We start from the raw sequence: 23,854 nt of genomic DNA on the forward strand, positions 1-23,854 counted from the left end.
TGAAGATTTAGTTTAGAAAAGTTGTTTCTATTTTTGTTTATATTTTAAAGTTGTGTGCCTAATAAAATTGTTGTTTTTTAATTTTATATGTCTGTTCATTTAAATCCACCTGTCTCTAAATTTTGCGACAGATTAAAGAAAAGTTATGAATTTATCTGTGGGATTTTTTCAAAGTTCTGATTTGTAAGTTTGCAAACTATATTTTTAAATTTAAAGATAAACTAAAGAGATGATTTAAAGCAAACAAAAAACTATACTACATATTTGAGCTATTTGCAAATCAAACATTGAAAATGTAAGTCAAACAAACTAGACGACAATTTTTCTTTAAAACTTATAATATGTAAAGTTTATGTTTAAAAAATAGAGCGTTTCTTTTAAAACTTTTATTTAGTTTTCTTTGCAAACAAAATTTAGTACGAAAAGTTATGACTTTTTAAACCAATTAAATAACTTTTTTAATGAGTTATTGAAAAAGTATGTTATATCAGTAATAGATGTTTGTAAATCTACCAATCTATGTTCTTTTTTTTAGAACTTTAAAGCAAAAGCTAAAAAAAAACACTTATACCAAACATTAACTACATCATTTACTTTTACAGTTGTAAATTCATTTATTTTACCAAACAAAAAGCATTGATTACTTAAATTTCAGACCAGTTTATTTTGACGTTAATTTGTCACACAGGCATATATTTCAGACAAGATGATCAGTTAAGTCGTTAATAATTTATACTAATTTCTCTAGAGAATAACTAACATGTCAATCAATTTGTTTCTATTTTGTTATTTTGAAAAATGCTGACAGTTAAAAAAGAAACATGAAAGTTATTTATAATTGTTGATTACTAAAACATAGATATAAAAAAAAAAAAAAAAAAAAAAGTTTTTGGCTTACGAATTTTTGAAAACTTTTCTACAATGAGAATTCAAATATGCAAGGAATTTAATTACAAATGTTGATTTAGTTTTCATGAAAGCTTTTTATAACTGTAATTGTTATTTTATAAAAAATGATTAATTTCAATTATCTAAATAAAAGAACAAATTAAATAGATTTATTTTTTTATATAATGTTTCTGTATTGAGAATTAAAGTATTCAAGGAATTTTTCTAAAGATGTTGATCAAGTTTTTTTATTAAATCTGCACATTGAGGATTGAAACATCATAAGAATTTTAATTTGTAAATTGGTCTAATAAAAATGACAGCGGGGAATTGGATTATTATATTTTATATTAGTTTCTAGCACATTAAAACTACTTTAAAGACAACAGAGAATGTATAACAACTTTGATTAAATTTAAGTAGTATATGCAGTTTATTGTGCACTATAAAATAGTTTATTTTTAATTTTAAGGTTTAACTTCGGTAAGTTTACATAAAAACTGATAATAAACAAGTTTTTAAGTTTATTCACGCTTCATGATATGACTATATACGTAAAGTACTATAAACTATTCAGTAGTAACACGATCTAAATAATAAAATAAAACAGAGTGTAATCTATAGTATAAGACAGTTTTGGAATCGAATTAAACGGTTATTTTGAGCTATAAAATTGATTATAGCGAATATGTTTGATATCGAATGCAAATTTTAAAGCTGAACATAACTAATTGCTAAAGTTGCTAAAAAAAGAAATAGCAAAATAAAACTACTAATCTAGTTTATCTAATTCAAAATAATTAAAACAGTAAAGTATGTATTTGACGTATTAAGTAAGTTTTCAAACTATAGTTATTAAACATATAAATTTAAAAGAGTATAATTAATATAAATGATAGTAAATTTTAAAACTTAAAAAAAAAGTTTACTAAGAAATTTAATAATTTTACTAAATCTATTGGAACACATTGTTTTTTTAGTCTATTTGAACAAATAAATAATAACAATTGTTTTCACAGTAGAGTCTGTGTAGTATGATATATTTATGAGATGGTCTACCTCCACAACAGCACCAATGTGAAGAAGGACCTGCGAAAAATTATCTTCCTGGTGAGTTTGAAAGTTGAACATTTGTCAGATAATTCGGCTACTTTCACGCTTCATTAGGCACCGCCGCGTCGCTGAAATGTCAATTTCGCCCAACGAATATTGTAAACAAGAGATAATTGCTTTCGTCTTGTTCTCTGCTGCTTTCAGCCTGAAATTAGTTGTTTCAGACTTTTTTAAGTAGATTCAAATATTGTTTACGATTAAACACTTTTTTTTGTTTAAAAACTAAATTTTATTGGTAAGCTTCAAAACATTTTGTGTAAATATTGTGAACAAAAAATTGCATATGCTTAAAACTTATTTAAAATAATTCAAGTCTAAAACAAAACTGTCATGAGTTGTGAAATATTCTAAAGTATTTTTACTGTTATAAACAATATACATGAAAACAACCGTTTAAAGTAAACCCTGTAATTCATGCATCTTTTTTAGAACTATTTAATTTTGTTTAATAACATGGTACATCAATCTCATAGTCAAAAATGCTTTGGTTTGTTTATCATCGTGTTAATAAGTACATAAAATGTAATTCTATCAACCAATGTTGTAGCAAAAAACTTTTAAGCATATTTACTGTAAAACAAACATAACATGTGCTACATTAGTAAAATATTTTAAAGTGTTTGAATAATGCCATTATGAAGACATAACAAGTAAATATTTATGCGCGTAAGTCAAACAAATTTACCTAATTATTCTACACAAATTTTTACACGTAAAATTAAAGTCAAAATGTAGGAAACAAGTGTTTACTAAAACTTAGTCTTACAATGTTTTAGCATGACTATAGAAAAAAAATTCTACTTGGTTCGTAGAAGCTACTTAATTATTTGTACTAGACATTATTTACATTTCTCATTCAAAATGTTTTAGATACAAGATTAATTTTATTTATAAACTTTTAAGCTCTGTTTACAATTTTAAGTCCTAGTATTATTCTAGCAACCTTGTTAAATGTGTAAAGTATGTATTTTTATAACTATAATCGTTTTTATTTAATTTTTTTTAAGGATTTTAATGCAACAATATACAATCTAATAATTTACACAGACTAAAATTTATTTTTATAACTTTTTATAGAGTAGAAAATAAAGTTATGATAGTTACATATTTACACATACCATACTTAACTAAATCACATTAAATAAATTAAATCTTTTGACAGTTATTTAACTACAATTTCCAATAAATTAATACGCTGAAAAATTTTGCTTTTAAATTTTAATTTTACTTTGATCTCAAAACTTAGGCTTGAAAGTTTTGATGTAAAAATTCGAACGTAAACAAAAACTTGTTGAATGATTAATTTCTGTTCGGTTGAGCGAAAAGCCAACAAAACCGCGAATTAATCTTCAAACTTTCGCTGATCAATTCATCAAAGTATCAGCGCTTCAATTTGTTTTCATCGAGATAAGAGTGTTTTTATAACACCGCGCGAATTAAAGCAGTGTAAACAAAATAGGATTATAACCGCTTTAAATATTTTAAAAGTTGAACTAATTTTTTTAAAAGTTTTTTAAATGGTAGCATAATAATATCAATACGTTTGATATCTAATGTAAGTGTGATAATGTTTTACAGTGAAGCAAACTGAAATGTTAGTGTTTAAATAAGCTTGAAATAAAATCCCAATGTAAATACTTTAAATGTTATGTTAAAAATGTGGTTAATAATAAATAAAAATTTAATAGTTTTAAATGTAAAAACTCATTGGTGTGTGCATAATTGTTAATTTTCTTTAAGAATTGTAAACAAAACACGATAGATTTAATTTCAAATAATTAAAAATTTATATTAAAAGCTCATACAAGGTATTGAACTAATTATCTTTTAGAACTACATGTTGTAGATACATTACTGTATACTTAGTAAACAGTTATTTTCTTTTAAAATTAGTAATTGTTGTTCACAATTTCGTAAATAAAAAACAAAGAAGAAGGATATAAGTAATACTACAAACAGTAAACAAAGTTGTTATTGTTTACTTTAGGTTCTGCTAAAACACTTTTTTTAAAATTAAATCGAGTTTAACTTTAAATGCTACTTGTTTAAATTAATATAATAATAGTTATGTTTGTAATAATGATACTTAAATTTGTATTTTTTAACTTTCGTACTTTTGTAGGCGGTTTGGATGAGTGTGAATTTCCTGATATTTTGGTCGGAATTCAAGATTTACTACAGCGGGGTCCAGTACTATTATCTGCACCAAATGCTCGGAGTTAGTTTTTATGCTTTGTTTAATGTAAATATTGATATAAAAAAAAAGATTTTGTACAACACTACAGTACCATACCCGTCTAAAAAACTTAGGAAAAATGATTTACGTTGAAAAAAGTTTAAAACCAAAGTTTAAAAGTGTTTAAGCTCAAAATTTAACGTTGGTTTAGTTTTAATATATTAAAGTATTTTATTATCTATAACTATACCAAGCCATCGTTGTAAACCAAGCTCAAGTAGTTTTTAATATTTACACAAGTTTTTGTCTTTATTTTTTTGAAGCTACGTCCAACTTAAAGACTTCATTACAAAAATAAAAATAAACATTTGTATGACCTTAAGGTCGTTCAAGCGTAAATTAATTGCAAAAAAATTTACAAACCTCTTTTTACTTAATTTGTTTTCTGTGTAAACCTACTTTAAGACTACTTTGGCTCAGAGACACAAACAAATTAGTTTTGAAAACAAAATGTAGTAAAATCTCTAACTTTTTTTTTTAATTTGTTTACATATAAACACAGAGCAACTTTTTTTTGTTATTAAGTGCAAACATGTTCATTTTCATTAACAACGCTACACCCTAAACTAATAAACTTTTTATTTGACCTCACATTATAACCCCCCTTTAAATTGACCGTGACCAGACTTGAACAGTTTTATTGGATTTTGTTTGCAGTTTTTTACGGTAGTTGAATTTCAAATGATTACATCGCAAAGTCGCTTCGCTTAATTGAATGTGACTGTAAGTCGGATTTACAGCATTTTTAGTGAAGAAGTTTTGATGAAAGTACAAAAATTTAATCAATGTTTGTTATATTTGAAAATAATCAGTTTGTTTTAATGTTCAAGTTTTAAGCTTGGTTTTTGGAGATGTTATTTTGCTAAAAACTAACAATAAAAAAAAAATAAAAAGTTTATAAAACTTTACTTGGTTTGTTATAAGAGAAGTAAAAGTTTCATAAATTACCAATTTTACTGTAATTACTAAACCAAACTAAATCAACTTTGTGAAAATTTACTGTGCTTAAATAATTTTTTTCAAGTTTAATAAAGTTTTGTAATAAAGCCGGTAACGTTTTTATCACAGTATAAATCTGAACTTGAAATTATTCACGGTGGTTACTATATTACGTTGCAAAGTAGATAACAAAGTAAATAAGTAAACAACTTCAACATTTACTTTCTGCAGTTGATAAAAGACACATTTACTTTTTACAAAATTATAATTTTTTGTTGTTCAATAAAAATTGTAAAACTACTTGTTGTAAATGGTTTTACAATTTATAAAAAAAACCTTTTTGTTAGGTTAAATAACAAAAGCTTAATACAGTAAAAATTAAATGTAAAAACACTTTAACCTTAACTAAACTGCTTGAACGATGTTAAATTTTCGGCCATAAAGTTAACGGAACAACTTAATTGATTTAATGCTAATTAAGCATCAATAGGATTAAATTAAAAACTAATTTACATCAACAGTTAACATCAACAACATTAAATTAGGCTGCTGTTTGCCCAATTAGTTCTTAAATTCTTGTCAAATTTTATTACGAATAAAATTGACATCTTAACAATGAGTAGTAAAGGAATGCTTAATAAAATTTGAAAAATTTGGAACATCTGTTATACTTCTATGTTTTATAATCTAAACATCAATATCAAGTTGTACTGCTAATTTTACACAAGTATTTTGCTTATAGTTTACTTATTAAAAGACTATGTTAAATATTTTTGTAAAATTTGTAATACAAAATAAAAAAGTTCTAAAGATAGTTTCGTAGTAGTATTTTTATAGTTAAATATCGTTCTAGAAACATAAGTTTTGTCAAAAAATTATACAACTAAATTCTTAACAGTTTCTGTATTAACTAGGACATCTTAGAAGCCTTAGTTGTTACAAAGTAGTTCTAAATATTACAATACAATCAATGATTAAAAAAATGTAACCATTACACTAATTTAAACAAATAAATTTCTAAAAGTTTCCCCTTGTCGAAACTTTTTTTTTTACAGTACGGATTATGCATGAGCAGGGCTTCAGCAGCTTGCATAAATTTCAACTCTGCACTTTTACTTTTACCGATGTGCAGAAAATTTACCGGTTACATGCTGTATCTGCTTCACTGGGTTGGTATTATTTTTGTTGTAAAAGTTTTACTTGTTTAAACAAGCTTGGTAATTGTTTTCAATCTTCTAAAGCTGTTCGACTATTTGTTTATAAACTTACAATATATCGTTTTGTGTTAACAAGTACTTATACATCATTGATTTAGTTTAACTTAGCTTTGCTGTTTATACTTGCTTAGAAGATTTAGTATTTTTCTTTTTAAATGCTTAAAAAACTTCACTAACTTTTTTGAATGCGAGTTGCAATTCAAAATTTAACTTTTCTTACTCCTTTTTGCTTAACTTTGCAGCAAGTTATAAATAAAACTTATTTTTGCTGATGACTTATTTTTTTACCGTTTTTATTATATTTAAATCAGTGTATCTTTGATATGATTTAAAATGAACTTTTTTATCTGCTACAAAAATTTACTTACTATATTTAACCTTGCGGTGTAATGCTTTATCTTTAACGATTTTTTTTATTTTAGTAGTCCAAAATACTACTCAATGTTTAAATTTGTTCTTATGACTTAATAAACTAATTTTAACAGCCAAATAGATGCCAAACTATGGAATTGTACAAATGGATTCACACTTATTGTGCATACCTATTGTGCATCATGACAGGTTAGTTATTAATATGATAATATTTTAAGTAATAATAAGTTGTTAAGTAACCATTAAACTATTTAAACTTTATTACTTAATTTGTGTTATGATTGGTAAAATATACTTACATTAGGTATTTACTTATCTTCAAAATAACTGTAATTAAAATTTACTTTATCTAAAAACTAACAGTTTCTAAACTAATAAAAATTTTTTTCATTGTTTTTAATTAAACAATTGTTAATTTAAACAATATGACTTAAAAAAGTATAATATTATCGGTAATACTTCTGTAGAAATTATAGTTTGAAACTTTAATATGAAAAATAAAACTAAAACTATAAAGTTATAAGTTTATAAAATTTTAGAATAAACCTAACAACATAAAGTTAAACAAGTCAATATATTTAAATAAACTGACATATAATAACAACTTGCAAAAATTTTGTAGCATTAAAATAATTAAATTACTGTTAAAAGCAACTATCTTGTTAACCTAATATTTTAATGCACGTTTTCAAGTTTAATAAATCTAAACATGTATAAACTTATATTTTTTTTTAAATTTTGTAAACAAAAGTTAATTCATGATTTTAATCGAACTCTTATACCTAAGCTAAAACAATACTCAAGTTTCAATAAGGTCGAAAAAATATGCAAGTTTAAAAAACAAGTAAAAAGATAACTTTTAACGTATAATAGTGCATCTTAAAATCGAACTAAGTCTTTATTTTATAAAGTGTTTAATGTGTCAACATTTTTATGCTTAACCAAAGTTCTACTTGAAGTTTAAACAAACAAAACATGTTGAAAATTTTAGCCAAAATCAAAAACAAACAAACAAAAGAGGGACTTTATAAATATTTTATCTTTCACGAAACTACAAGATGACTTGTAATAATTACACTTGGTATTTAGATGAGTCAGTAACAAAATATTCGATAGCATCTTTGAAGTGCTATTCTATAAATAGCAGAAAGTTCTAAAAATAAGTGATTCATGCAAATTACTCGAGTTTTGCTTGTGAATTTTGCAGCAGAATGTAAAGAATTCGGTGTTTAATTTTACGTCATATCAAATCAAACGTCGCGTTTTATGTTTTTTAAAAAATGGTTTTTTATCAACTGTTTTTGACGAACAGAACACTTTCAAACTTTTCATCAATTACTTTAGTACCATTAATTACTAATTTAAAATACCTGCTGTAATATTAAGTCTTTAAAATACTTGAACAACATTCATTAAATACTTAAAACTGAGAACTTCTTTACAACTATGCAAGTATTTTTGTCCATAAAAAATTATCAAAGGAAATTAATGTCTAAATACCTAAGTACGGTTGCATATATTGTCGTAACTTACAGGAAACATCGTTTTAAATGTCTGTTATAAAACAACATTTTTAAAATACTTCAGATTAATCTCAGTAGAGTTATGAATGTCGTTGTTAAACGCATATTTCTCTCATTTATAATAAATCTCTTCATAAGTGTCTGTGAAAATGTGCTTTCGATTTCAACCACAACTTAACACTTCACAAAGAATATCTCATTATACTAGTCTAAACATTTTAAGTGCCTAACTGGATTTTATTAAAACACTTCAGTTCAATTTATTTGATCAGCTTATATTTTTAAGTGTGTTTAATCCAGCTGTTTAACAAACTTGAATCGGTTAAGAAAAAATTTGAATAGTTTTAATTTCAATAAAATCTCAATTGCACACTTAGTAAGAAATTTCATAACTTCGACAAATAATTGGATTAAAACACCATAAAAATGTCCATGTTCCATAATCCTTCAAAAATTTGAGGATAATTAAATGGAAATATGAAAATTTAATTTATTCTCGTATGCAATTAATAAAGACTTTTATTAAAAATTATTCTTAGGAACTAAGAAAAAAGCATAAATTATTGAAAAGTAAGATAAAAAGTTAATAACAAACTAGAATTCGAGTATTGACATTTTATATTGTCATACCTTGTAAATTTCTATAGCGTGAACTATTTATAACAAGGCATATAAGAAACATTAGAAACTAAAGTATTTTTCAAAAATAGTTGTAACGTTTAGTTTTTATGCGCTTAATCACAAAAACTAATTTCTTATCAAATAGTATTTTATGTAATGGTACGTTTACACATTTCTATAAAAATTTATACTATTTCAACTAACAGTAATCCACTGCATTGCCCATTCTTTCAACGCGATGAACTTCTGCAAGAATTTCGACCCAATGTTCAGTGAAATCAACATGGCAAAACTACCTGATCAGGTGAGAAAATATTAGTTTTATCTAAAATTACCAAGTCGTTTGCTTTGGTAGCTTTATAGAACAGAAAAATAATAATTAACTTGTTTTAAGGTATCACTAAATAGTTATAAGTATACACAGCAAACACTACACATTTTGACTATACAATCCTATTAAGACAAATAACCTTTTTAGACAGATTTTATAAAGTTTGAGATTTACTAAAAGCTTAGCAAACTTGAAACAAAAAAAAATTGTTTGAAATAACTTTCAAAGTTCTAAAGCACAAGCGTATAAGACAACAACTTAAGTGCTGTGTTATTTGAAACGTAGCATAAAAGTCACGTACGTTAATAGCAGGCCTTGTTTATAGTAAACATAAGTTTTTATCATAAGTAACATACTTATCCTTGAACTTGAGTATAAAAGTAGATCGCATATCTGTTTAACCGGTTTTTGCTTGCAATAACTTATAATTTTTTTAACTATACACAGTTTTTATCAAAGTTTTTATTCTTCAATAACATATTTTTAACCTGAGTTTACATTACAAAATTACAAAAAAAAACATAAATAAGAATTTTAATTATTCGAAGTTTTTAACATTTTTTTGTTACAGATATATTGTTTAGATTTATTTAATAGTAATGTATTTACTTATTTCAATCAGAAAGCCTGGATAGTACTGTTGAGAACTTGGCCAGGTATAAGCGGAATATTATTATTAATAACTCTAACAACAATTACTGTGTTCGCCATCAAACCTGTCAGGTAAGTATATTACATAAGATTAGTCAGTATTTTTAAACACATATATATATATTTAAATTATAAATCGATTAGTTTAATTAAAAGAAACATTGTTTGTAACAAAAGGTTTCGGATAATCATATTCGTAAGTTAATAATCATATTCGTAAGTGCAAGCTTAAACGAAAGTATTTTATACAAGCATAATCAATTTCTAATAGTTAAACTTTATTTATTTGACAAAAACTATTTACTTAAATATTGAGACTAACTTAATGCTGTTTTACACTTTTTAGAGGATAGTAATACTACTTTTATTTATACTGTACTCATTAGCACTAATTTATTTTCCACAGGAAGACAAATTACGACCGGTTTTTAAAGACCCACTATTTGTTTGCAATATTTTACATCTTACTACTACTACATTCACTTGCGTTAGTTTATACTTTTTATTACATACATAAAAGTTTTATGATTAAAGTTAATTTAGCGCTTTGAGTTATATGAATAAAACGTTTTAAACTTAAAGTTGATTATTTTTCTCAACTAGTATAAAAACTTAATTACAAATTTTTCTTTTTTTTTTACATTAATGATTAAACTGCACTCAAGTTTTAAAACTGAATGATTATGCAAAACGTTAGTGTTTAGTATTTTTCTTTCATCTAAACTTCATACTTTTTATCCAGAGGGGTGATAAAGTACCAAACGAACGTGGGCCACCACAAACCCGGTTGCCACGGAAACAAAAGCATGGCTGGGTGGTCCGGAAATATGACGTCATCAATGGGAAATGTGGGGGGCTGGGGAAAGATGATGACTCCTAGAAGCACCAACAACATGACGTCAGTGAAACAGATGAAGATGGCAAGTAACATGACGATTATGAAAAATACGACAAACATGAAAAATATGACGGGTTCAAACATGAATGGTTGGGGTCAGGGTGGCATGAAGGGGTGGGGAAACATGAAAATGATGGGGCCCGCCAACACGAGTTGCGATAACGGGGAATCACCCAAGTTTGCTTCTTGCAAGCAACACGTGAGTTTTTTTTTAACTTTTCATCGAAATCTTTAAACAAATCTATAGAACTATGATGTTGAATACAAATTTGTTGGATATGTAAATAAGCAAGTGTAAGACATCTCAAACCATAAAAAAATAAAATTAATAAAACCTTAAAGAAAAGTTCAACTATAGCTTTGACAACTCATTTAAAATAAATAACCATGAAACCAAATGTTGAAGAACAATAAAAAATAGGTACTTTATATTTAAGACTTTATTCAAATGTCTTAATAAATAAAATTGATTAAATGTCTGATACCCTTAATTTACCTTAATATACTTTTAAAACCTATAAAAAATATTTTACAGACTTGGATGTATTTGTGCTTCCCTTTGACCCTCTATGTTTTAGAAAGGTTGTTCCGCATCTTCGTTTCCAAGCAACAGTCACCAGTGGTTACCATGGCAACGATGCATAGTGATGACGTCATACAGCTGCAAATGAAACTGAAAAACTTCAAAGTGAAGCCGGGACAAGTAAGAATATTTTCAGTGATAGGTTATATAGATAAAATTTCTTTATGGTGTTAAATTAGAATTTGTTTTAAACAAAAAAAAAACCTTTTTTAGAATTTAGAATTTAGAATTTTGAAAAGGATTTTTTTAGAATTTTACTTGTTTCAGAATTTTCACTAGTTACAAACTTTGTTATATTTAATGCATTATAACTACAGGAATAAAGCGTTGGACAAACTCTACCAAAAAACACTTTTTATCTATTGCTTTAAAATAAGGCTAAATTTAAACATTTAATTGTAGGCTGAAACATTAACAAATTTAACGCGCAGAGCATTGGAATAAAATGTCCTTCCATATCGAACATCGAAGTTCACCCGTTCAGTGTGACGTCATCAAGCAGCTTCAATGTGACGTCACAAAAAGATGAAGATTTTTGTGAGGTTTTCATAAAATGCTGCGGTGATTGGACTTGTTAGTTGGTATTTGACTGTTTTAGTTGTTTAAACTTTAATATTAGTAATAAAAATATATAAAGACTACTCAAAGCTTTTTCATTAAGTTATATAAAAATAAATTGAGTTTTAAAGTCAAGTATATTTTAGACCAACTGAAAGAGAAGCTAGATGAGTGTGAAAACGACTACAAAGAAAACTGTGCAAATTTTTCAAAACTCGAAAAAAACAACCTCTACTGCGACAGTCGCTCCGATGTATTCCATACAGAATCGTCAAAAAACAACAAATCCTTTATGACGTCACAAGAATCAGACGACTTGTTGCTGGAAATCCCCCCGACCAGAAAATACCCCCACATCACCATAGAGGGTCCTTTCTCCTCTCCACTACAGTCATTATTACGTCACAAAGTGTCGGTTTGCGTTTGCGGAGGAATCGGAGTGACTCCGTTCGCCTCATTCGTCAACTATTTGCTGTGAGTTTGATATTTGAATTTTTTCAATTACAATTTTAACTTATCTGTTATTTGCAGTAAGTTTTATGTTTTTTGTGTGTTTTTTTTCTTAAAATGCTTAAAGTTAGTTAATTTTCTACTTTTATATTATTCTCTTAAACTATGAAACATTTCTGAGCAATTTGAAAATTTCCTAAGAATCAAACTTGAAATTTCAATGGCATTGCTTGACAATGATAAAATTGACAATGTAAAGATTACTGATTTAAAAACCTAGTTCTGATAAAGTTAAATAAACGTTTTTTATAAAGTTTTTATTTTTATTAGAACTGAGCAATGCTTTTAAAATTTAACTAAGTCCGTTTTCAAAACAAACTAAATGCTCACAAACTTTTTTTATGTTTTGTTAAACTTTTTTTTAGAAAGTTTTTTAAGGGACTAAGTTAAATATAAAAGTTTTGTTCAATGTAAAGTTTGTAAAAAGAAACAATTGGTTTTATTTGCAATAAGAAGGTTTATTAATAGTTTTCAGAGTCATTTAATACATATTTGTATATTACACAACCAGAATAAGAACCATTAAAGTTCAGTTTTGAGCTGTTTAATATTTTAATCTTTGCAATCCCTTTATTTTGACTAAATTAATTTCTAGTTTAGTATTTTAACCTTTGTAAATGCTTAATTAAAACGTTGTTTAACTTAAATGCTTAACAAACTTAATGCTTTTGTTACTAGAATTACTTTCTTTTATTATTGCTATAGTAGTCAAGTAAGTATGTTAAATTAATGTTATAATAGTCAAAAAATTGCATTTTTGACGATTTTAACAATAAACTTTTAAAAACAAATTTATAGCCATTAATGTAGATAACTTTTGTACGTATTTTTTGACAGTTAAGAAAAATTTTAATTCGTTATAGATTAATTATAAAACCTCTCTTCAAATTGTGATTATTAAGATTTTCACTTGAAATAAAATAATTTAAAACTTCTTTTTAAACTTCAGAACAGTCGAGCCAAAAAGACTTAAAACGATGAAAATAAAAAGGCTAGAATTAATTTGGGTATCTAGAAATACAGACAATTTTTTGTGGTTTGCAGACACTATCAAGAAGTTTCGAAAAAAGGTTAATAAGTAAAATAATAAAATTTTGATTTGTGTTGTTTGTTATAATAAAACTACTAAATACTATTTAACAGTTCAACAAGTTGCTAATAGCTAAAATGCAAAAATTAAAAAGAGTTTAGGGTTACCATTACAAACAAACCAAACTGTCTTGTAAAATTTATTTTGCTTAAATATACACAAGTAAATGATTATTTTATTTTAAGTAGTTTTAATGCTTTAATTCCAAAAAAGTAAAGTTTTTAAGGCAATGCAAAATAGGTAGTATGTTTTTGTTTTAAATTTCATTTTTCAGACGATGCAATGTGAGGTGCCTGATTTCTTCTCGGTATCGTTACACCTGACTGGTCACGATATTGAAGGGGAACTACCCAACCTGAAACTACTTGAGGGTGTTCCCCTTTTCAGAGGAAGACCCGACATAGGGGAGAGGTTCAGAGAATACACTAAAACTAAAAACAAGTAAAAAAACACTTTTGTCTGCTAAGATAGTTTTGTTTCTTAACTATAAAGTAAATCTTATTTACAGTTGAAATCTGAACAAAGTGAACTGAAAAAAAATATATATTAAACTGTTTATAGATAGATTAATGAGTAAATAAGCATTTAGTTATATTTACTTTCTAACGGAAAATTAGAAAGGTCTCAATTTTATTTTGCTCGCCTTACGAGTCTATAATCCTAAATAAAAAATGGTGTTTTATATTTTAATGAGTATAAACAATTAAAAGTGTATCGTGTAGAATTCAAAACTTAGTGATGTTTTAAATAAGGTTATTTAAGAAGATACTTACCAAAACTACAAAATTTAAATTGATATTTTTGTAAATATCAATATACATTTTTTAATAAAAGTTATTTTCTCAAGGTTTAACTTTAATTTTACTAAAAATACTCTCACAAGTTTAAAGAAGATTTTTTTTGTGATGCATGCTAAAGTTCAACAATACAATTACACTTTTTAATAAAATAAAACTTTTGTTCAGAATTTTTCCAAAGGTAGTTTTTTTTTTTGTACTTGTAAAGATGCTGTCTTTTGTTGTGGTTTATTTATTTTTTCTCACATATTTTGACTATCTAACCTACTTTTTTATCCTAGTCACTCCTATAAAAAAGTTGTAATGATAAGTTATTTTTATAACTTTTATGTGAACAAAACCGTAAAAAAACAAATTCCTTGTATAAATAGGTGATAGTTGACTCTTCTCTTGTTTGGGTAGTGTTTGAGAAGTTGCTCACTTAAACAGGCTAACACTTATTCTATGTATGTTAAACAAAAACTTTAAACTTTATTCCAATGCTTGTATGTTTATTTCTCAATCTGAAGCAATATGTTTTACAAAAATAACTTTGTTTTGTGATAGGTATGAAGTTTTTTATATACATTTGTGGCTAGTTTGTATTGTACGATAGAGTTTTGAAACAATATAATTATGAAGCAGTTTGTTCAATAATGAATAGCTAACTCTTTAAACCAGTTGTCTCTAACCTTTTCAAAATTTATGCACACTAAACTACTGGAAAGTAAATTCTGTGCACACTAAACGATGAAAAATATGTAGTTTTTGTTGAAGAATACTATTTATTTAAGTACCTTAGCATATAAACAATGTTATTTTATGTCATAACTATTTTTATTTCATCGAAATACACAAAACGAACTTCATCTAAAAAACATTTTCTGTGCACACCAAAAACATATTATGCACACTTTGGCAACAGCTGCTTTAAACTGTTCTAACAAGTACACAAAGTGCCATTAAGTTGTTAAAAGTGCAAAGTGCTTAACTTAAAACAATATCGTATACAAATGCTCCAACGTATACTATTTGCTTTAGAAAACAAAGGTACTTGTATTTATATAGCATGATTTACAATTTTGCAACAAATCTAAGTTTAAATTATTAGCTGCTCGACTAAAATTGTATCTAAACTCTTTCAATTTCCACAGGTCTAAAGTGGCCGTTTTTTGTTGTGGCCCGCGAGGATTGCTGACGTCTGTAAGAAGGGCATGCATACAAACAACATGTAGAAATCACAAATTCACACTTCACGAGGAGTCTTTCTCGTAACACCACTGCCATTTTAGATAATTACCAGCTATATTGTTGCTATTTCGTTCATTAAATTGTTGCCTTTCATATTGTTTGTAATCAGTAATGTTAAATATAATATATTCCTGTATGTTTTGACTCCTGTATTTAGGAGAATACCATTTTATCGTAGGGAACTTATGTCTGTATAGCTTAATAAAGCTTGTTCGTTCAAAATAGTTAAGTCCGTTGGCAGAATAAGACTACATGATAAGTACAATTGTCCTTTTATTTACATAGTTCAAGACTTGTTGTTAGTTAGTTTATTATAACTTTTCAAATCAACTTAAGTAACAACCAAAGAAGCTTGAATTTGGTTTTTAGAAGCATTAAACTGAGTTTTGAATTGAGAATTAAGTTTTGAACGGAAAAAGTATCATGAAGTTACCAGCTAGCGAACAACAAAACATGAAAACAAACAAAAATTTAACTTGTGTTATGTTTAAATATTTACCTGTACATAGTTTAAAATTGAGTTTTATATTTGTTTTTCGTTTAAAATTAAGTTTCGTACTTAAATTTAGGCAATAGAAAGTATTCTATAACTTGTTAATATTATAATTGATTTTTTACACTTTGATTAGTTTGTGAACCTTGGAACAAACATTTAAATAGTTAAACTCAAAGAATTAAGTTACAACTCAGTTAACGGCTTTTAAAACAAACGTTAGTTATAACTTTATTCGAAATTTTCAAGTAAGTTTCAACTTAACTCTTTTTAATAAATTTTCTATTTGTTTATGTGAATAAACTTAAGTTTATAACAGCTTAAAAATAAAGTTTAAAGTAATTTTTCTACACAAGTACAATTTATCCATCACAGTTTACAAAGTTTATTCTCATAAAAAGTTTCAAGCTGAAAATTTTACATACAAAACAATAAACGACTCATGCTAATTGGATAAAATATTATTTAACGGAAATTAACTAAAAAAGCAAAATCATAAACATAGAACTACGGCATAAGATTTCATGTTAAATCTACTTTTTTTTTGGCACTACCTCCATATAGAGGAAAAAAAACCGTGTTAGACTTTTACACAAAAAAGTTTATAAGTAAATATGCACAAAAAGTATAAAGTAAAAGAAAAAGTACAACATGAATATTCCGCTGTTAAGAACAACAGTTTTGAGTAACCTTAAATAATTACAAACATTCTTTTAAATAATTAAATAAACGTTGGGATGTTATCAGTATAAAAGCAAAACAATCACACTAGGCAACGCATTTTGTTCAATTTTTAGTATAAGTTTGTGAATTTTGATGCCAAAATATTTGAATCTAGCTCAAAGTTGTGGTCAAATAAAGTATTTTTATAAACAAAAACATTTTCAAAGACAGGCTCATAAGATTACAACAACTAACAGAAATTTGTTAACAAATAGATTAAGCACCGTCTCAAATAATAAGTCAAATAAAGGTTTAAATTTAATTTTGAAAAAAAGTCCCAGAAAAACGAAAATTTTCGTTCGCACCCCGATCAAGGGTGCGGCATCTTGGCGTACCCCTGTCTTCTCCTGACCTGGCACGTGCAGGCGATGGGCACCAGGAACGTTTTGTGCGGGTCCAACCCGTTTATGTACCTGTGAAAATATATTCTCTAAATATGTCAGTATACAAATACACTATTCATAGTTTATTGAACAAAAAAATAACGCTCAAAATGTTTGGTCTTAGGACCAGGTGCACCAAGAACCTTCAGTTTTCGAGTCGCACACCACGGGTACCTTTCAATGTCTTGTCTAGGAAATTTATTTTTATAATGTGAATTCACACATCTTTTACGCTTACCAGATGCTTAAAGATGGTTATGTACTTGAAAAAACCATCATCAAAAAAAGGTAAAAGTGAATTTTTACACAATAAATAAGTAGCACACGCTCGTTTACGAAGCTTTAATTTGTTAATGCGACTTCAACGTAAAACACTTTAGAATTTTGAATTCATTCAAGCGTTGTTTTAAATTGTTTTATTATTAACATAGTTCACACTAAAGTGCTAAGTTAATGAATTTATATTACAAGATATCAGTAAATGATTAAATTTAAACTTTTTTGAACGTTGCCGTAAACACAAATTCGACTTCGAATCTTACAAAAGCATAACTTTACTTAAGAATAAGGTAACATTATAGTTTTTGCTTATTTACATTTGAACATCTAAATACCTTGCCGCCAACACTTCTTAAGTGTTAAAATAATAAGATATTATTTAAATTAAAACATTTGCATTTATCTCAAGTTTAAAGCTCAAGTTGTTTTATTTGAAACCACAAGTGTAGAACTACGATTTAAACCTAGACTTTTAGAGTTGCATATCGATTAAAACACTTAAATGCACTGGCTTCAGTGCCCAGTCAATTTATTAATATACTCTACAAAAGTTATTCGTTTCCAGCATTAATCACCTGTTGTGACGTCATAAAGGTTTTATAAGATAATAAAACTGACTTACCTCGACGCGAACACGGGTTTGGTGTCCAGTATGATGCCGCGCGGCTTCATCATCCCGTACTCTCCGATGTTGCAGTGGTCGTTTCTGCACAGCGCCGCCATGAACACCTGTTGTGACGTCATAACGCGTAAATGGTGTGACGTCATGAAATGAAATCGAGAAGGAATTTTTGATGTTATTGTCACAATGTAAATTTTGTGCATACAATCTTTTAAAAGTTGAGCTATAATTGAAAAGGAGTTTTTGTTATGTTGCAATAATGAAAAACTTGGAAAAAATATTTTTTTAAAAGTTTAGATGTTTTTTTTACATTAAAGTTGATGTTTTTAATACTCCTTTGTGCTAAAGTTTTTGTTTTAATTAAAAAAAAAAAACCTCGTTTAGGTGCCGGCACCGAATTTCAACGTTGTCCCACTTAGCCATGGGTTGAATGGGGACGGGAAACAACCTGATTATTAGATTTGTTAATATATTTAATCAACGTCCAAGTATGTTTATTATAAAATAACAACCTGACTCGGCCCGCCTTCTTCGTTATGGAACAGTAGTGGTAGTCCAAAAAGTCCCTGTGTTGCAACATAAGTTGTTTTACTTTTTTTAATCAACGTTAGTTTATTTTTACTCAAAAAAAGTTAGTTTTTAGCTAAGTTAAAAGTAAAATTCGGTCGCCATATCAACTTTGATCAGTTCTAGAAGACCACATTTCTCACGAGTATTTTAGCGTCTGTGGTTGTGGAGCAATTTTTTTTCTTACCTTACCTGAGAAACACATACGGGTGTGCTGGGATATGCCTTTGGTATAACAAAATAATAAAAATGCATTTATAAACACATTTTTTTATTGTAATTTGATACTTTTCTCACCTGAAAGTAACATACACAGAAGTGTTTGGACAAGACTTAGTGCAATGAAAAAAATTAAAAAAAACTCTTACCTGAAAGTAACATTGGTACTGTGATAAGCCTTAGTACATAAAAAAGAAAAATCATACCTGAAAGTACATATATAGGAGTTTTGGGGTAAGCCTTAGTATAATAAAAAAATCTTACCTGAATGTCACATATACAGGAGTGTTTGGATAAGCCTTAGTGCAATAAAAAAAAACTTACTTGAAAGTAACATAGACAGGAATATTGGGATAAGCCTTAGTACAATAAAAAACTCTTACCTGAAAATACATAGACAGGAGTGTTGGGGTAAGCCTTAGTACAATGAAAAAATCTTACCTGAAAGTAACATATACAGGAGTATTGGGATAAGCCTTGGTAAAACAAAAAGTTCTTACCTGAAAGTCACATAGATAGGAGTGTTGGGGTAAGCCTTAGTACAATTAAAAAATCTTACCTGAAAGTCACATAGACCGGAGTGTTGGGGTAAGCCTTGCTCGCGTTGCCTCCGGTCAGTCTCTGCTTCTTTTGCTTCTTCTTTCGCTTGCTTTCTGCTGAGCTTGCAAGCAGCAGCAAGATTAGAACGAGTGACAGTATTGGCTGTGAAAAACAGAATTTATATACATATCAGGAATTGAAAAGTTTAATTTGGAAGTACTATTTTTGACAACGGTTTAAAAACATTTTTACTCAATATATTAGTTCATATGCTTAAAATTTTTTTTAACATTTAATGAAACAAATTTACTTACACTTATATTAAAACAGGCTACACCTTTAATGGTAAAAAGCTATTATTAATTAAGTTAAAATACTACTTTAGTTATAACATTTTGTTCTTTCAAATGAGTACAAGTACAAGTGTGAATTATTTCTGGGTTAGTATTTTATAATAAATATACAAAATAATTCTTTTTATAAAAAAAAGATAAATTAATTGCAAATAACTTAAGAATTTTTCTACGGACCTTAAAAAAAACTTTTTTTTATAATTTTTTAATATTTATCGTGTTTTAACAACCTATTTTTATTAACAGTAAATTGAGCAATATTTATAGTTAGGGCAAACAACTAAAACATTTTTATGTATTTCACAATTTATAAAAATTTCACACAACATTATTAATTTTTATAAAGCTTCATTTAAACAAATAACTTTTAAGTTTAAATGTAGTGTTCACTCAATAGATTTTCAACTTATAAAGCTGTTCTTATTGCATTTGAGAGCACCTAACCCTTTTACGTCATTATAACAACGGTCATGTATTAAAAAACAACTTTCACCAATTAGCTTTTATTTTCAACTTTAAATTAATTTTAAAAGCTAGGTAAAACATAACAAGTGTAAAACTTGCTATTCTACATCATGGTAACTGATTAATTCAATCGGGTGTTTTTACACGTTTCTAAGAAAGAAATAAGTTGATGATTCGCGAAGCCAGTTAGTACTTTGTATACATTTAAACGAAAAAGTACATTTTTATAATTTTTTTATTTTTATTTTTTTTTATTGAACAAAACAGCAACCTGGCGCATTCTCATTTTGAACGGATGAAGTCGAATTGATGCTCTTTTTCGTTTACAAAGTCTGAAAACAATTGTTAAAGTTAAACCTTTTTGTAAATATTTCTTTTCTTGTTCTTAAAAAATAGAAAAAAGTTGTATGCTTGTTATCAAATAAAAGCAAGTCAAATTGTTTTACTCCACACCTAAGGTTTTTTGTTAGAACACGTATTGATTATTCTGCAAACTATTTATATACACTATTTAATATAAATTATAAATTAGTCTTTTGGACTGTTTATTGTTTTTCTGATTTAAAAAAAAAAAACCGCTGTAGACTCATACGATAAAACAAAACTAATGCAATTATTTTTGAAATTACCAACATCTCAGTTTTATTAATTTGGTGCAGAGCATAAGATTAAGTAAACTAATATTAGTTGTAAAAGCATTTAATTTTACTTATTCAAGCACTATTTTATATATTAAAGTTAGAAAATTAGTTCATGCTTTTGTAAATCTTTCAAATCAATCAAACCACTGAAGTTCTTCATACCTTTGAATTTAAACTTTTTCAGTGTTTTACTTTTTTTATTTGAAAAGTAACTGAAATTTTGACAAAAACTTAATTTCTCAAATGCTTAAATTCAAACTTATTAACAAAAATTAAACCTTATGCTTTATGTTTTATACAAAAACTAAGCTGTGAAGAAAAAGTATCAGTTTTAAGAAGTTTTTAGGCTTTAAAGTGTTTTGTTTACTTTTAAAGCTTGAGCAAATAAAAACAAACAACACCTAGTTTACATTAACATTGTTCCTTTAAAGTTACAATCCAATTTAGGTTTAAATTTAAATACAAATTAAAAACAAATACGTGTTTAAAAAAACCAATAACACCAACTGTATAATAGTTTCAAGTGAACCTGTTGACAAAAATATAAAATGTTCCGTACCGATGAATAAAACCCTTCCCTTTTATAAACACTTCAATAAAAAGGAAAAAGCACAAATAAAGTAATTTAAAAATTAAAAACTTTTTAATTCGTCTGACATACAATTTCCTTTTTTATGACGTCGAAAACAAGCCATTAAGTCTGCGATTTTGTTTTTTCAACATATTTTCTGTGATCTACTTATTAAAAAAGACGCGTATTAAAGCAATAAAGTTATTTAAAATCCACGACTGCGTCTACCGTTGTTCAATGTATGATATTTAATCACGCTTCTTTTAAAATAAAACAAAGTGTTATTATTAAAATTACTTTTAAAATAAACGAGCTAGCCTTGGTGTTTGTTAAGAAAACCTTGAGACGAACAAAGCATGCTTCGAGAACGCTGTTACATAAGTTAATTGAAATCAGAGGAAGAAAATAAGTTAAAGTGTATTTTATAAATAACACTGAACTTATCAAAGTATAGAAGCAACCTTGTTACAACAGTTGTACAAGCATTAATTCAACGCACTTTTGAATTAAAGCATTTCTTGGTCATTTTGCTAAACACGACAAAAAATATTTTTTGTCGAACATAAATTTATTTGATACAACAGTTTTGATAGTTTTTGTTAATAAGTAAAGTGTTTGTTAAACAGTTTAAAAATGAAATTGAATTAAATATTGAAAAATTTCTTCACTTAATTTTTAAGTTAAAGTAATAATTAAATTCTTAGCACAAGCAACCAAGTATTTTCTTTTAAGTTTAAGCAAATTTGTAAAAGTGAGCAATTTATTTAAAAAATAGTGTTTGCACTAAAATTGCATATTTTTAATTAATATTTTATTTCTAAAAAAAAATCATTTGTTAAGTTTTAAATTACTACTACTTTATTAAAAATAATTTTAAATTTTATGTTTATACACATAGATATTGATATTTATCGAAATCAAAAATATTAAAAAAAAATTAATATTAAATAAAAGAAAATAAAGGCACCAACCCTGTCTCCACAATCAAAACATGTATTTTAAAAGAACAAAAACCGCAATAAATAACAAAAAAAAGCAATAAAATAAAACCAAAAAACAAGATCAAACAAAGCAAAAAATAAGTTGACTTACATACATAAGTTGTTTTTAGGATAAGCTAACTAAAATTATTTAATTTTGTTTGAAACGTCATGATTTGTTTTTTTGTGTGATTCTTTAAAAACTCTACAATGTACTTTACTTCGTTCTAAAGATACGTGTTAAACGTTGAAACTTAGTAAACGATTCGAATATTAGTTGATTTTTGTATCATAAATATAGATACTGATATAGATAAGCAAGCATATTTCGCAATTGACTTAAAATATAAAAATAGTATTTATTAAAACTCTTTTACAAAAACAAAATACTTAATAAAAATAAGTTGAATACTATCAAAAAATATTTCAAGCAAGTTATTTTGAACTTGATTTATACAAAAAAGTCAATTTATATAAAATAACTTAGTACCACAACAAAAACAAAGGACAAAAACTCTAACAGTACAACTTTAGTTAAAAAGTACCGTTAAAACTCAATGAATTCATGGTTAAGTAAATTTTAACACTTGTTTTAATTTTTTTGCCTAGAAACTGAACATTTTTAAATCTACCACTTATAGTGTGTTTAAAAAGACTTTGAACAAGCGTTGCTTAAAAGTTAGTCAATAAGTTTTAAGTAAATAGTTAAACTATAATTTTGATTAGCTTATAACTATAATTTGTTCAAACTTCCTTCAAATTTTTACTACTTATTTGTCAGTTAAAGCTTTAGTTGTTTCTAAAGCAAACTCATTAATGAACTCAAAAACAAAAAACAATTTTGTAAATTAGGCCAAGTTTTACTGAAACAGTTTTTGAGACGAAATTATTTTTTACTGCAAGTTTTTCTCTTAAACTTGTTTTTTCAACAATGTTTTAGCTTGATGAAGCTAGATTTATAACATCAATTACAACCACTGTTTTTCGTACATCACTTAAAATTTAATTTTGTTAAAAACGGACTTCGAACTTGACTAATGACAAAAAGATTAATTGATTATTGTGTTGTTTTGTAATTACTTGCTAAATATTAAGTATAAGTTTATATAGAAAAAAAAAAAGAAAATAAAGTACTGTGCTGTTTCGTATTTTAAATCAAATAAATTCAATAATCGACATGTTTCTTTAAGAACATAAATGATATCAAAATATAAAAATGTTTAGCTTTAAATTTGTTTTCACATCACACTTTACTTTGTGAATCTACTAAATTTAACCAGTAAGCTAAATACAGAACATTTTATACACCTGTAACTAATAAAATTAATAATTGTTGTACAGTGCAGCTTAAACGTAAAAAAATCTTCTAAAGCTCAAATTATACTAAATATACAATAACTCGACAGAAAAATTAAAAATGAGTTTGTAGACAAGTTACTTGATTTTATAGTTAAACAATTA

At 26.4% G+C, this 23,854-nt stretch overlaps 1 protein-coding gene across 2 annotated transcripts; it reads left to right on the forward strand.

The window, feature by feature from the left end:
* Positions 1–1,867: 1,867 nt before the first annotated feature.
* On the forward strand, positions 1,868–15,650 carry LOC145842449 (NADPH oxidase 4-like). Of its 2 annotated transcripts, XM_082949902.1 has the most exons (14): positions 1,868–1,998; positions 4,124–4,219; positions 6,232–6,345; positions 6,879–6,954; positions 9,116–9,213; positions 9,863–9,963; positions 10,298–10,378; positions 10,634–10,988; positions 11,325–11,492; positions 11,804–11,945; positions 12,077–12,404; positions 13,390–13,510; positions 13,805–13,971; positions 15,461–15,650. In XM_082949902.1, the coding sequence occupies exons 1-14, from the start codon at positions 1,939–1,941 to the stop codon at positions 15,579–15,581; spliced, it is 2,028 nt and encodes a 675-aa protein (XP_082806028.1). In that variant the 5' UTR covers positions 1,868–1,938; the 3' UTR covers positions 15,582–15,650. The 2 variants fall into 2 exon arrangements, 1 of the variants encoding a protein (XP_082806028.1); XR_014370193.1 differs by lacking the exon at positions 15,461–15,650 and having other exon boundaries at positions 13,395–13,510; positions 13,805–13,939.
* The last annotated feature ends 8,204 nt before the right edge of the window (positions 15,651–23,854 follow it).

The sequence above is a fragment of the Thalia democratica genome, chromosome 8 (assembly GCF_965202585.1).
Source record: "Thalia democratica chromosome 8, ktThaDemo2.hap1.1, whole genome shotgun sequence".
NCBI classification, from domain to species: domain Eukaryota; kingdom Metazoa; phylum Chordata; class Thaliacea; order Salpida; family Salpidae; genus Thalia; species Thalia democratica.

Coding starts and splice junctions, on each gene's coding strand:
- LOC145842449 (XM_082949902.1), top strand. CDS start 1,939: ATGGTCTACCTCCACAACAGCACCAATGTGAAGAAGGACCTGCGAAAA. Junction 6,955..9,115: donor CCTATTGTGCATCATGACAG/GTTAGTTATTAA, acceptor TTCAACTAACAG/TAATCCACTGCATTGCCCAT. Junction 10,379..10,633: donor CTACTACTACATTCACTTGC/GTTAGTTTATAC, acceptor CTTTTTATCCAG/AGGGGTGATAAAGTACCAAA.